The 16,383-nt window shown below is 36.7% G+C and overlaps 2 protein-coding genes across 6 annotated transcripts in view; one reads left to right on the top strand and one right to left on the bottom strand.

The window, feature by feature from the left end:
* The window catches only part of Mrps24 (mitochondrial ribosomal protein S24), a 127,103-nt gene that overhangs the window by 4,490 nt on the left and 106,230 nt on the right, over window positions 1–16,383 (bottom strand). The gene's annotated exons all lie outside the window — the stretch shown is intronic.
* Tsp26a (Tetraspanin 26A) overlaps window positions 50–16,383 on the top strand; it is a 105,646-nt gene continuing 89,312 nt past the window's right edge. The window contains exon 1 of one of the 3 annotated variants that reach the window (XM_083107023.1): window positions 50–615. In XM_083107023.1, the coding sequence (XP_082963149.1) occupies window positions 526–615 (90 nt within the window). In that variant the 5' untranslated portion in view covers window positions 50–525. The remainder of the gene's footprint in view (window positions 616–16,383) is intronic. The other 2 variants (XM_083107024.1, XM_083107022.1) reach the window with 2 other exon arrangements.

Here is a 16,383-nt window from a genome sequence, read left to right as displayed (position 1 = left end):
CGCCGGGGGTGACGGAACACGCAAAGTGCAGCGCAGAGGAAGGGAGGGCAGGCGGTGGTAGCGACTTGCTGGCAGTCTCGTTGATCCGGCTGCGAGCAGTGCGCGCCGTGACGTGACAATGGCGGCAGTCGTAATTGCGGTACGGTGCGTTGCTGCGATCAGCTGATTGACCGAGCCCGAGAGAGAAAGAGAGAGAGAGAGCGAGGGAGCAAGCGAGATAAAAGACGCACGCGGGCGTTCCGAAAAAGGAGCCGACCGAGGTAGAGGCTGAAAGAGAGGCCCCTCGCGCAAGATCGTCTCGCCGCTGGCCATGTCGTCGCTCTCGTGATCAACTCGTAGGTGGTGTGCTCCTAGTTTTCCTCGCGTAGTATATGAATTATACAGTGTGTCCCCTCGCCGCCTCCGCGGCGGCTCCGTAATTCCCTCCGTCGTCGCCACGCGTTTCCCGTCCGTTCTCGGTGTGTTGTGTCTGTGTGGCGCGTATGCGAGGAGTTCGCACGATCGGTAGATAAATGTCTCTCAGCCATGCCCGCCGTGCGGAAGTATCGAAGGGATACCAGCGAGGTGAGCTGCTGCCTCAAGTACGTGATCTTTGGATTTAACGTCATGTTCTGGGTGAGTATCATGCGCGCGAGAATAACAAGAGCGCACGATGTCGCACACGCGAATCACGAGTCCTTCGACGTTTCGAACGTTACCCCCTAAGGTCCTCGCGAACGTTAACCCTGATTGTGAGCGTAGCTTTATTACAGGAGAGTGACGTATATAAAGAGTCGAAGGAAGACACAAAAGGCAGTACTTTGGTAAACGAAGGGTAGTTGTAAAGGGGTTCCTTTTAATTTTTATACTTCAAGCTTCAAGCTTTCGCGAAGCCGTTATTAGTAGACTGCGTTTGGGAAATATGACGGCAAACGATATTTCCAAGGCAGAGTGAAATTTGCGTACCTTCCGGTCGCTTTTGTTCGCATTACAATGAGACTTTATTATCGCGTTGCATGCAAGCCCTTTTCTCAAATAAAATATGTCGAATTGTTTAGTTTAATAACATTCATGCTTGATAAAAATGTTTATGGATTATAGTGGTTATTGTGCGCATTGTATGTCTAACGATAAAATGCTAAACGAGAGAAGCGCGTGTGTACACCCCTTTTTAAAAAATTTCAATACCTGAAGCCATTACTACTTTATCTCGATCCACTGTAGCGCTCCTTTGCGTTCTTATCTTAATGATATTAAATGAGAAAGTCATTGACGCGCGCGATCTATCGATTACGCTCGCGAAGCGCTCATCCCGCTCTTTTCCACCCCCTTTCGTAAAGCTCTCACCCTTTTGGATGAAATCTGCTGGTAGAATGCGATTACGTCTATCACGTCAGTTGAATGGTTTCTCCTTTAAACGCTATTCGAGAGTTGGACAGATATCAATTATGGTGTCTAAAGCCTTCTTATTTGTCGCTATCGTATATATCTAAGAAACGCAATCCAAGTTTTATTATATCATAAGCACTCTTTTATATCTGACACGTAAAGATCAAACAGCTTGTCTCGATCGCGATTAAAAGATTATTGGTATCCTCTTCTCGATAGCTATTATATTTCGTTACCATTAGTAAGCGAAAAGTAATGATATATATTCGAACAAAAAGAAAGATTAAAATCCTTTCATAATAAAAATCTTGCCACTCGTTTTTCAACGTTTACAAAGAATTAATCAAACTTGACAAACCTTTGAATTTAAAACATGGATAAATTAATTGTTTATTACGTTTCAATCTTTAGTTATAATTCTATCAATTATATAGATACTATGATTATTGCAAATCGGGTAGTTTAATACTAATTTCACTCTTAGTTCAGAATAACATCGTGTACACGATCTTGATAGAAGATAAATATATGAATCAATCGCACTTTAGTGAGGTGGCACTATAAATGCGACGGACGGATACGAAACGAACGTCGGCCATCGTTCGAATTTATCGTGAAACTTCTCGGCGGAGGGACGTGTTTCAAGGGATAACATTTTTGGCAGTGACAAACTTGTTTGCCGGAAGAGAAATTTGTAACGTTCCGTTCTTGGCGACGCTGCATTTTTACAGAAGCCACCGCAAATGACCCGCAATGCAGCTCGCGCGGCCCACGAAGTGTCCCAATTGCGAGGACCGCGACGACCCTCTATGCAGCGTGCACGTGTGCGATACGGTCTGTATATTACTCGGCATGTAATCCACACATACTACGTTACTCGCTATGCGAGACGCATTAGTTAGACAGACGCATAGAAAGTCGCGCGTTTCTGTCAGCTGAGAATCATTCTTTACCTCTCTTCTCGGTCCAAAATTTTGCTTATCGGAAATCAATAATTTTTACATTTTTTTTACATTTCTATGCATTTTAGCCGATATTTACCCTCATCCTAAATTTTCATTCATTTTTGTGTTCATTAAAATCGAAAAAACGATGAATCACACGCGTGCAATTTTAACATCTTTCGTGAAAAAATTAATGCGTTCTGATGGTACGCGACATTTACGATTAAAGGGGATAGCGCGAACTATCGGGAAATAAAAGATTTCATTTGCGGGACACTATGCGTTGTGTCCGTTCCTTTCTCTCTTCCACTTTCTCTGTCTCTTTTTGATTTACGTTCTGTTTGATCGAGCGGCTGTCCGTTCTCGCGGTGGATAACGTACGATAGACGGCGATAGATCAATTCTGCACGCGAGCATTGTGTATGTGTCGTGCCGCGTTTATACGATGTTGTTTACAAATCGTAATTTTATTTCGCGTACGCGTATTAACACGGAGGAGTTTGCGTGGATTGATTGAAATGCGAGAATAAGCCTCGACTTTATTCGCCTCAATTTCTAACCAAATCCTATTCCTCAGTGATATAAGCTTCATGTAATGTCTGCGAGACGTAATGTCGCCAGATTAAAGTCTTCGATCAATCCTTGTCATTGATCCTTGAGAAAAACTATCAATAGTTTTATAAGATATTTTAAATCGGAAAGAGAGAGAGAGAGAGAGAGAGAGAGAGAGAGAGAAAAATTTGCATCAATTTGTCATTATTAATAAATCAAATTCAACTCGATATTTTTCTGAGCATATATTATATCTTTTATTATTATTCATGCCGATTAGTGGAAGATATTGAAACTTGATACTTTATAAAGTTTGGACGGTGAAAAATGCAAGGATCGCATTGCGATCGCAAACTGAATTGTTCTCGGGTTGAAGTAACCGCACGATAATGAACTCCGTGCGAGCTTATTTCACCGGGACGGATTAAAGGTATTATTGATTTTCCCGCAACCGGGTAGCGGGCTGGGTTCGGGGTTTTCATGAAATGTAGCACTGGCCTAGTGATATGTGGAAAGTTCTTCCTGCCAAGCACTCTGCGTAATTAAATAGGGATCGTGCCACGAAAGATCGCACTCGTCTAGGATCCATTTTATGGTTCATACGAGAAAATATACGACGAATAATATTAATTACATTTATATACATATAATATTAAACATAGTCTATTTTAATAATGGATTAATTGAACAGCAGTGTTTGCAAAATATTTTATCTGCGTGAAAAAGATAGTCTGATAGATAACAAATTTAATAATTGACTTAAATGACGTGTAAAAAGTGAAATGCAATAATTTTACATTTTTTAATGATTAATTTTTTATGTTAAAAGTCAATAGAATTCAACAATGTTTGATCGCGAAAAGTCAAATATTTCTGGATATATTTGTTTCTCATGTATTATGAAAAATAATAGCAAAAACAATAATAAATAATTAATAATTAAACCATAAAAAAATAATAAATAATTAATTTTAAAAAATATTCTCTTTATTTTTATTTAAGATTTACCTATATAAAAATAAATATATGTCTCTATAGTAAGATTAATTTCTTAGTTATCAAAATCTCGCAAGAGATTAAACGCAATATACATCCATGTGAAAAATGTTAGACTTAACACGTGGCTATGTGCAATGTCTCGAGCAATCGCGTGAAAATCCGCGGAATCGGTCGAATCACGATTCTCGACTCGTTCTGAGCTAATAAAAGTCGCAACTTCGACGATACTGTCTCGATATTCTTTCGACGAACTTGCAAACATTCGCCAAGGCGCTAAGTTTCGTAGTTTGGAAGTCGTGGCGAGTTAACCTCGGCTACTATCAGCGTTCCTCGGTCTATATAAATTGGGATATGTGTGAGAGATAAAAAGAAGGGAAGAAAAGAAAAAGAAAAAGAGAGACAGAGAGATAAAAAGAGAGATTTCGTTAGGAATGCGCGTTTCGCGAAACACCGACCTCGTAAAATTTTTATGCGTCGCTGAAAAATAATAACGACCATTGCGCGCAAATAATTTTATCACAAAGTTTTTCCGCGAACGGAAAGGTTTTCCCTCGGAGCGGAAATCCGTGCGCGTCGCACTGTTCGTAAAGTTGGCGCACGGAAAATGAGATATTGCGCGAAACATTTATGGCTTGTCGAGACGAGCATCTCCGAGATCATTTGCAATCCTGTAACGAATTCATAATGTAATTTTCCGCGCGTTTGCTCTTTTCTCTTTAAATCCCGAAAAAAATACCTCTCCTGCGTTTTTACCGCAATTTAAAACGTAGATTATCGTCGTTGCTTATCCTGCATTATTTGCATCTGCGATTGATATCGTCGTTATTACATATTGATGCACTTGTTGTGCTTATCACGCTTGCACAGCTGGTCCAGTTTCGCTGCAATTCGCTCGAATTAATGACAGCTGTTTCAATAGCTAGTTTAGATACTTATTTTCGGGCAAAGAAAAAAATGGAGGAACAAGTTACTCCATTTTTTGTTTTCCAAGAAAATTACATTTACTACTCAAAAAATAAATTACATGTACTACTCAAAAAATAAAAATAAATTATGTAGGGGAAAGGCGGGTAGTCCCGGACAGCGGGTAACTCCGGACATTTTAATATCTCTAATACTAAACTGCTTAAAAAAACAAATGACACGTTAAAACATGTCTGTCTCAGCACATGAACAATTGCAAATCAGTAATAATATGTACGCCAAGCGGATCAGATGTTATAATCAGTTTTATTCCCGTTAAGAGTGATATTACGATACCCATCAAATTTTGTCGATGCTTATTGTTCATTAAAAGTAAGTGCTGTTACATGTCTGATTGATTTTAATATTAATAATTAAATATAATTTAAGATTCTTATATATTTAATTAATTTTTTTTACATTACACAAATTAATTAATAAATATATTAGATCAAGTCAATCGGGTATCCCCGGACATTAATATAGCGGGTACCTCCCGACATATTTATTAACTTTAAATTATAAAAATAATACATTTTATTGTTGTAATTATCAGTTTATACTATTTTAATGTACTAAATAATATGAATGTATTTATTTTAGATACAATTATAAAAATGCCAAAATTTAAGGGACGGACTACCAATAGAGGCAAGTGGAAAATGAAGTTAATATAAAAGAAGCAATTATATGTGTTATAGAAAAAAAGTTAACAATAAGATTAGCTGCTGAAAAATATGACGTGCCACGTAGCACTTTGCAGGATCGAATAAAAGCATTAAAGAGTGGTCAAGAAGTAATTTTTAAACCAAAATTAGGCCGATTTGAATCTACTTTTAATGAAAATTTTTCATTGCAACTTTACAATCATGTCAAAGATCTAGACAATCGCCTCATGCCATTGACTAGATTAGAATTTTTAAAACTAGCTTTTGATTTGGCAGAGCATTTAAAAATCCCGAACATCAAGACACTCAATGCATTGCTTGCGGAGAAACCTTCGAAGAAAACTGGATCCAATGTAATAAATGCAAAGAATGGGCACACAAAGAATGCGTAGACATTGATCCTTCAAATATATATTTTTATTGTGACGTTTGTAAGAACAAAGAACGAATAGATAATTGTTGAAATATATGTCCGGGGCTACCCGCCATTTTTTAACTGCTCACAAATAGCAGTAATAAGTTATTGATTTTTTTTTCTAAGATAGTTTAAGAAAAATGTTCTATTCTTTGTTAATAAGAAATCAAAAAAGTTCAAAGTTTATTTTGCAAAAGAGTAATTTAATTAAAATCTGTTGATTATATATTATTTTATGCGTTTTATTTAAGTGTCCGGGGCTACCCGCCTTTCCCCTACGTAAATAACGAATTATATATAAATATTCTTTCTCTTTCTCTCGTATTCTATTTAAAAATGCAGATGATTAGTCTGAATGGTCCGAAATGGTCGCAATTAAAATACAAATCAATTATTTTTATGTTTTTATTTTTTTCTTGAAACAAATAAGAATTGCAATTTAAATATTACAGAAAACAGCGCGAACCAAATTTTAACTTTAACATGAACTCAAAATTTTAAAAACAATCTGCAGATAAAATTTCTCAATAGGAGAGGGATAATATGTATAAAAATATCCAAATTTCGTAGGAGCTACGGATTAATCGCTTGTATTCGTCTCCGAAAGGAATCCGGCTGCGAGATCGACATATTTCACGAACCGAATCCGTTCACCGCGCTTTCTGCATGGCTGCCCTCGAACAGATGATTGGCCTTGCTAGCTGACGATGACTCCGAACCGGGCGGTATTCTCCCGCTTTACACGTCACTCCCGTGCGTGTGAACGGCCGCGAGCATACGCGTGTTCCATAGATGATTCCAAAGGTGCTCGAGCACACGAAACTTCACCGATACTGCTCTTCGAGAAAACGTTAGCTCATCTTTCATGGACCAGTATGTTCCCAATTTTGGCGAATAATAAATCTTATATTTTTTTAGCTTTCCAGGTATGTACGTACAATTATATAAATCTTTATTATATATTTATATCTGAAAAGTCTAAAGAAAAATAAATAAGTTTAATAGTTAGTTTTGACAGTGTTTATATGTAGCTATAAATCTGAAGAATCATATAATTTATAGAATAAAACAAATCCGATTGAAGTTTTCAACGACGAATTATGAAGATTATTAGCTGAAAAAATAATATAATAATGCAAAAAATAATATAATAATGAAAACATAATATAATAAAATAGTAAATATATGTTGTAATAAAATAAAGATTACTTAAATAAACACCAAAAATCTGTTATATTCAATTTTTAAAGTGAATTCTTATGTTCATGCTTACTTATTTTTTATGCACAAACTTTATGCATATTTTAATTTATTTTGAAAATGTATATTTTTTGATACTTTGTTGCAAATTTTTCTTGGAAAAATAATTTTTTCGATTTATATCATTCCTTACTTTTCAAATATAAAATATAAAAACACTGTCTTTGTTATTTTTGCAAAGGCAGTTTAGAATATAATATATAAAAGAGAGGAGAGAAAATCCAAGATAAGAAGAGAGATTAATAACTTTATAAAGTATAAAGAAAACTACTTGTTTCGAACACTAAATTCCCGGTATCACCTCTTTAAAAATTCTTTAGATCCGTCCCTGCCGATTTCCTCCCTTCACCCGGATTTCCCCGCACCACCCTTCATCGCCATCGGCGGCGTTTGAGGAATCTCATTACAAAAGTTGCGCGCACAACCGGTTTCTAACCAGTGCAACCGGCTACCATGCCATGGAGGTGCACGAAGGATGTGAACTCCTCATTCGGCACGTCCTTACCTGCCAAGATGTGAGAACTTCCGGTAATGGCGAACGGATAGAGAGAAGCGCGCACGTAGACTTTCCACGGGGATTTTCAAGACGATGATGATGACGACGACACACATGCGATCGGAGCAACCTTCGTCGATTCACCTTGGGCTTTACGGTCAAATGACACAATATCGGGTGATTTAAATTGTTCCGTGATCTCGCGTGATTGGATTTTTCGCCGTGATTTTTCTTACTTTTATCGGCAACTAGAGAGGAAATCCAGCGAAGCGCATCGGATCAATGTGACTAGGGTTTCATTTATATTAAATTTTCATACGTTAAATTATCGATTTTCATTTCACAATTTTTACCACATTAGAGACTAAAGTTTTGCCGAGACTCGTCAAATAAATCGATAAGCCTCTCTTATCTTGTTAATTATTCAAGAACTGATACGTCGAAATATTTGTGCTTGAAAGAAAATCAACTCTAATTTAACGAGAGAATCTGCCATTGGAGAAGCTGGCAGGACGTTCTGTATATTTCGACATTGTATATAAATTTTTCAAAAGAATGCGCGCGAAATACGACATATAAAAGAGTATAATTCCCTCGAGATGTCCCACATCTCGGCGATCTAATCGCAGCCGGAGACTCATGTAGGAGAACTATGCCACAAGTGTGTGCGAAAGACGTCGTTAAAGCAGTTTTGCTCTGTCGTCCGCCGGCACTTGAATAGAACCATGGCACACATTCTCGCACCCTATGCGGTTCTTTATAAAAATTCTCTCGAGAAGAACTTTAAGATAACTTTGTTCCTCGATATTTTTCTCAAGTCGTTGCGTCGCGAAAATAGAAGTCATCTCGTTATTTGTCGCACAGACTTTATTAATTCTTAAACAGCGTCGCGCGACGATTCTCTTTATAAGTAAAGTAACAATCGATGCAACAATGATTATTAATAATAGATGTAAATCTTATTTATATTAATTATGTAGATAATTTGCTTAATATAATTGGAGATAATGATCTTTCGATATATAATGAATATGATGAGCGTTTGAAGTTGTCAATAATTCTGTATCGTGTTTCTAAAATTAATCGAGTGACATTGAGTTTTCAGTTAAAACAGTAAATAAATCAAATTGTTGACATATACTTCATACTTGAACAAGAAGGAGTACAAACAAGATATATATATATATATATACATATAAACATATCGATATCAACGTTACTAATTACTACGAATATTATTTGCATGTCTGACGAATTAATTAAATGTCCAATTTAATTAATTAATCTAAAGCTAAATGTTTCTGTGACATATCGACTGTAATATGTATTATTTGTGATTGTCCATGTGCGACTAAAACAAGAGAAACGAACACGAAAAATTAAAAAAAAAATTTTATATATGATTAATGTCACAGCAAATTAATTTTTTGTAATCCTTAATATTTGAAATGTAACAGAATCTCTTCATTTGATAGAAGTAATGTAAAATTTACAAATAAAATTATCTGCTTAGTCTAATTATATTTCTGAATCTAGATACAGTGAAATCATATCGGTATAATATTATACGTGTTTTATAACGATAAGTCACGATGTATAAGAAATTGCGGCTGCATTTGAGAAGACAAAAATTTCGAGTGTGCGAATTTCGGTGTGCGAGGTAAACGAGCTGCTGCTGACGTCGAGAAGCGCGAGGCCAAGAAGTCTCATGAGAAGCGAGATAATGACATTTGGAGGGATGCGAGTTGCATGAAAACGGAACGTCGCGATGGTGGTTGTGTTCGCGCACACGTTTTGTCAGAATCGCTAACATCAAAGACCCCACTGATCCGTGTGCAGCGGCACAAAGGTACATATACGACGATCTCCGCATCTCGACATCCGGAATAGTTCGCGGTGCGGGCCAAATGCAAAGCCGAACTCTGTTTCTCCCTCGCTCTCTCTCTTTCCGTCCCGGAATTATGTTAATGTTAAGTATGGATGATCTCACAAAGCTAAAGTCTGTGAAAATGCAGAATGCAATCGGACTGTTCGTCCAAGTTTCGATAGAATTGTATCTGTCATATCTCCCTCTATCATTGCAAGACGAAATCGCAAAAATGCGTAAAATTATTGAACCACGAGATGGTATCTCTTAGATCTAACTTTTTTAAACATTTTACATTAAACAATATTCATTTTAATTTATTTCTTTGGCTAAATTAATAGATATCTATGGCAATTATTTATCGATTAATTGATTAAATAGAGAAAAACTGGAAAGCAAAAAAGTAAACTTTAATTCATATATAAAATTTATATCACATTTTATCATTAAAATGCTATAAACTAATGTTACATATAAATGTAATAATAAAACGAGAGGGAGGAGGAACAAAGTTGCGATAGTAGAAAAATTAAAAAAAATCCGCACACAGAAATCATTCTACGTTGATTACTTCAGTGCAACTTTGATAAAGAATGCACCAAAGTTACGGACGTAGGTTGCGGGAGAGGGGAAAAGAAGAAATGTGCTTAACAAGCGGCTACTCGGGGAACAATTTTAAGAATTAAACTTTTCCCCGAGACTGTTTCTCTCCATCACCCCAGCCGGTACCCGCAATTTTCCGGAGAAAGAAAGTGGGAGAGCTCTTTGTAATCTTATCTCTCACCAGTGTAACGCGAGCGCGCGTTACACTGCTGAGATTATTAAAACGAACTTCCTGGTTTTAACTTTACTAGAATGCGGGAAGGGAAGAGAGGATCGGCCATCGTTACTTTCAAAGTCCGATGAGAACTTTAACAGGTGGGCGATACGCGCCCTTGGCGCGCCTCCATCGGCTTTTACACAAGTACTCCTTAGCTCGACTTTTATCGGTATACAGCAAATAGTAGCTAGTTACTTTTTAATTCAGTGTATTGTTAAATTTTAATTGAACATGTCGTTGCTCCGAAAACTTGTTATGCGCATAAAAGTAGCTCCAAAGTTATCTCCAAAGTTTTAAAAACAAGCTTAAAAAAATAAAATTAAATATCATTTATGTTAATTACAAGTTATGATCGAGGAGCAATTGTTATATTTTTTACAATACTGCGACTATTTATGTAATGATAAAATAATTCTGTTAAACAGTTGTTTATTCTTTTTTAAAATTCACAGATGTGTTCTAAATATTTTTTTTAGTCTCCTAAAAAAATATAAATCTATATGTATTATCGATCAGAAGTTTAATCAATATATATAGCTACGCATAAAGTATTGTCTTTTAATATAAATCTCGATTCGTAAAGTTTATACATATAATCTTATATTTTGCCAAAGTTACCATTACCAATCTAAATCATCTGTTACTTATTTTAAGCATTATTTACCGATCTTTGAAATAAAATCATATATAAGGAATAAAATATATTTCTTCCTCTTTCTCTCTCTCTTTCGATTCGGACAGCAACAATGTTCAGCGGACTGTATTACGCGCAACTCGGAGATGCGGCCGATAGAATCGTAGCGGGAGCGACGTTAAAAGCTTTCAATTATCAACGGTTAACTGCGCCGGCAGACTTTATACCGATCGTTACGCCGATTACGCTCGGCGATAATACTTTTTATCATACGCGAGCAAGCGCGTTGTCATCGTCGTGCGGTATAATTTGGCGAAAGCATAAATGCCGCATTAATGGCGCGCGCACGAACGAAGAATGGCGACTACGCGGTGGTTTATCGCGCTGGCATTACTATAACGCTGACGTTTCGCTCTCGACTCGAGGCTCGTAAAATTCATGACCAACAACAAAGATGACGACGACGATGATGACGAGATATACCTGCCATTCGGAAACACGCGTAATTCCTATTTTTAGGTACGCATCCCGTCGTGATTCGCGTTCTTTTTGTTGCTTCTCGACCGCAAACCTGTTTATGCGCTGCGTTGCGTTCGTTCGAACGTAAATTTCGTCTCGCCTGAATGCTCGCTTGACTGAAAAATATCCCGACGATTAGATTACGATTAAATTTTTGGATTTGAAATAATTAAAATAATTTTTAAATTATTAAAATAATTTTTTTCTTTCACGAGAAAATGTCGAGAAGGCTCGCTTGACTGAAAAATACCCCGACGATTAGATTACGATTAAATTTTTGGATTTGAAATAATTAAGATAATTTTTAAATTATTAAAATACTTTTTTTCTTTCACGAGAAAATATCGAGAAGGCTCGCTTGACTGAAAAATACCCCGACGATTAGATTACGATTAAATTTTTGGATTTGAAATAATTATAAAATAATTTTTAAATTATTAAAGTAATTTTTTTTCTTTCACGAGAAAATGTCGAGAAGGCTTGCTTGACTGAAAAATACCCCGATGATTAGATTACGATTAAATTTTTGGATTTGAAATAATTAAAATAATTTTTAAATTATTAAAGTAATTTTTTTTCTTTCACGAGAAAATGTCGAGAAGGCTTGCTTGACTGAAAAATACCCCGATGATTAGATTACGATTAAATTTTTGGATTTGAAATAATTAAAATAATTTTTAAATTATTGAAGTACTTTTTTTCTTTCACGAGAAAATGTCGAGAAGGGTCGTAATTTGTCGCGGCTGTTGTCAAAGTTAAAAAAAAAACAGCGGAACTTAAATCTGTGCCGCCTTAAATTTCCTCTTACCATGTCTTCAGTATCATCGGCATTCATCGCGCGGGATAATGAGCGATGTTAATTAACAACGGAATGGAGGCCGTGCGCCTTGTATGTAACGCGTTTGAAACGAGTGTTAGTAATGAATGTCGGGACAAGCTGTAACATCGATTCGCTTTCTAATCATTACATAATCCGATAGTAGAAGCCTGATGGAGTCACGGTATAGTTGCTGCCCGACATTCATACACGTATCACACACGTATCGCTCCGCAATCGCGGTCCATTGTCGGAGATAAGAATCGTATTTCTTTTATAATCATAATTAAATCAAATATAAATAAAAACGTATTGTCTGGATGATGAATGTAATAAATTTGCCGCGCATGTAGGATTCATAATTAAATTAAAATATTTTATATACAATAGAAAATAAGATAACATAATGAGAAGAAATATGATATAGATAAGAATATGATATGATATAGATAAGAAATAAAATATATTTCAATTTATTCGTGAATGTGTAATAAATTCAATTTGTGCAATATGTATATATTGTTCGCAAATAAAGTGAAAATAAAATGAAATTAATCGAGAAATTTGAATCGATAAGCAGTGCCCTCCCTTTCTTTTTTTTCTCCTTCTTTTCGAGAGAAACGATTCGTTTCCTGTAGCGCTTATGCTCGTATTCTCACTCGATTCACCGTAGGGAGAATAATCTCGCCGCTCGATCATCTTCGTCGGTCGGTCAATTTACGTCTCTATTAACACCTTCCGGCTAAATAACGAGCCAAAGTGACGCGCGCACGAAGTAACGACGATGTTACAGAAATATATCGCTGTATATTCCGCGATAATTATTCGCGCAAAATCCGATATCGCGCGAATTATTATATCGCGACGAGCGCTTGCGTTTGTATTATATTTTTGATCGCGGCAACTAATTACGACGAGAGGTGGCCATTAATTTCCAATCGTCGAATGCCGTCACTGTCGAGAAATTAACAGCGCCGTTAATTGATCATGCGGAAACGCGTTATCTCTGCATTAATTATTAAATTGCGTCGTTAATCACCGAGATTATTCCCGGCATTTGTGTTACTTTAGAGATGATTGTGTTACGGTTAGAGATGATGGGCAAGTTAGACATTTGAGGAATCTTTCTTTGATAACAGAAGCGCTTGTTTTAACGAAAAATAATATGTACATGTATATTTAAAAAAGATACAGTGTCCGTGTGACTATAATTAATTGAAACAGTCAGGCTATCGAAGGGGCGAAAATGATTTTCCATGATCCATTATTCCACCGCAACGCTATACAGCGAATTTCTGTAATCTACGTTTCACATAACTGCGATATTCTATCGAATCGCGCGAATAGCCCCGAGCGTTTCCGTATACGCGCTTCCGTATTAACTCCCCTCATTAATATTCCTTGTAATTATTGTAGCAAATTACTGCCGCATGATATTGTCGCGAGACGCCCCGAAATTTCAATATTATCGAAATTCCGCGCCGCGTAATGCACGGCGATCCCGTTAAATGTATCGCCGCGGGAAGAGGGGGAAGGGGGTGAAATACGCGCGGCTGAAATATCGGGCGTATTTTACCACCGGCGGGTGTGTACGGGTCCGCGAACGCATTCATATATACGGGAAGAGCGTATTCTCTGTAGTACATTGTTAGCGCGCATCGAATATAACCCCCTGTTGAAAAACCGACTCTCCGTCTCTTAGCTAAATTGCCGCGAATTCAGAGACGGAGGGCGGTTTCCGCGTCGCGCTCGTTTGTTTCGCGGCTGCGGATTAAGAGATTTCCGCGCAAAATGCATCTTGTTGCGCGAGGGCAGCAATGCAATTTATTCCCGCACAAATAATTTCCTTCGCTCTGTATAATTGTCATCGCTTTAAATACACGGACGTTTTATAATAGATTATTCGTGCGTGTGCGCGTGATAAAATATATATGATAAAATAAATTTTTTACAAATATATATCTTGTAATTTTTTGCGCCGTTAACTGAGGGTCGTGTACACGAAAGAATGTAGTTATTTTATGAGATGTAAAAAATAGCTTATTATGCTAATCTCTGATTTCTCGGCGCGTGGATGTGAACTTTCTCTCTCATTTTTTCCCTCTCTATCTCTCTCCCCGATCATATTGTATCTTTATTGCGTCGTGACCAACATCGAATTGAACGATGGAAAATCATTCTCGTTCTTCTCTCGGACGGCTTTATTTGTTTGAACGCCGGCCTGTTGTGTTGCCACAACAATTGTGAACGAGTTCACAGAAGAGATACAAAGAGAGGAAAAAAAGGGGTTCGACGACCCTCCACACTTTAGCGTGAGTCAAGCGAATAAGCGCAATGACGAGAGTGCGTGCGTACGTGCGTGGATGCGTGTGCGACCCACCTTCCGGCCACCGGAAAATGTCATGAGGAATATTATTATAACGCGACACCCTATCGTCTGCCCTTTCTCATAAATGTATAGCTCCTAAAACCATTTCCTGCCAAGATAATTCCTTTGTTCTCCGACGGAAGTCTTTGATCTGCGAGATGAACTATGCGACGCAACAAACTTTGTGCGTCGACGTGACAATGACAACGACGATGATGGTAATCTGGATGATAATACCACGATTATCACGCGCGAATGAAGCTTGTGGCTAGATTGAAAAAAACAACACGTAATAATTGCCGTTATCACAAGGCATTATATTTATAATGATTCTGATTTTTCTTAAGGTACATTTAATAATTCCTTTCCAAGAAAAAATGCATCGATTCAAATCTTCTACATCACGTTTTGATTTATCCAGAGTGTTTGTTTTTCTTCTTTGTCTAAAAATCTAAAAATTTTCAAATATATAGCTTTAATTATTTATTTCAATTTAATATTGCCTCGAATTTCAAGCTATAACTTTTTAAAGATTATATTTACAAAAAAGGCCTAATTTTATACGAGAAAAAATATGTGATATATGAAATGAATACAGCACATTAAAATGATATGATGATTTCCCCAATTATGATAATAAATTAAAAAAGAAATATCTACATGATAATGGTCGGTTTTTATACTTTATCGATTTATTTAGGAACGCTTTGTGTTTTTTACTCTCTAGAGAAACTTTTGAGGCAAATTTGTCGACTAGAGAAGCGACTTGTTTTTGCGACGAAGCTCTTCTAATCCAGAGATGGCCGAGCTTTACAAAATCGAGGATTTATTTTTATCTCGCAAACCAACCGATTTGTATTCTCCCTCGAAAGCAGACATTTCGTCATTGCCAAAGAGATGGAAGTACGTACTGTGGTCATAAAAATAAAAAAAAATACATACAGCACTTGAGGGATTTACCTTATTTTCAAATACAATAAAAAAAGAAGATAATAAAAGTACATAAAATAAGATTGTGCTGGAAATGTTTTTCGGAAGAGACATCTTGCATTGGAAGCGTTTCTTCCCAACGTAAACTTGGTCGAGATGTAATGGAATCTCATCGTTCTATTCGTGACATAAAAGCGTACAGGCACTTTGGTAATCCACTCGACGAGAAAAACCGGCGGAAGGAACGTAAAAAGAATGAATCGATGCACGGAATTACCATACTCTTAAGATGTTTACGTCTTGACGTTCTTGTTCGCCGGTATTCACTATACACTCGGTAATCCAATATTCATGAAAGTCGAAGGTATAATTTAGCTTTCGTAATAAAACGACAGTAAAATATTGTCGTCGTCATCGCCGGTCAATCTTTGTCCACTAGGTAGGTAGAACATCATCATTTCGATCATGATATTAATCCATCGATAGGCAATTTTATTTTATTAACGCGCAATGTATTGTTAGATCCGTAATTAGGTTCGATCTCCTGTGACGTCACACATGCTGCATACCTCGGTTCCAATATATATATATATATATATATATATATATATATATATATATATGCATCGATAATTTACGCCAAAGCTCATTATTACATGGAGGGGAGGGTCTCCCATCTTAATTAATATCGTGTTTACGTTTGTGCCACTCAGTCAGGATATAATCAACGTCGCAAGATCTTAATGAGAGACGTGGACGACAG

This window comes from Camponotus vicinus, unplaced genomic scaffold, assembly GCF_025532165.1.
Source record: "Camponotus vicinus isolate PSW18456_S1 unplaced genomic scaffold, iyCamVici1.0 SCAF_8, whole genome shotgun sequence".
Lineage (NCBI taxonomy): Eukaryota > Metazoa > Arthropoda > Insecta > Hymenoptera > Formicidae > Camponotus > Camponotus vicinus.
The sequence above is the reverse complement of the archived record's forward strand: the minus strand, read 5'-3'. Positions and strand labels throughout refer to the sequence as shown.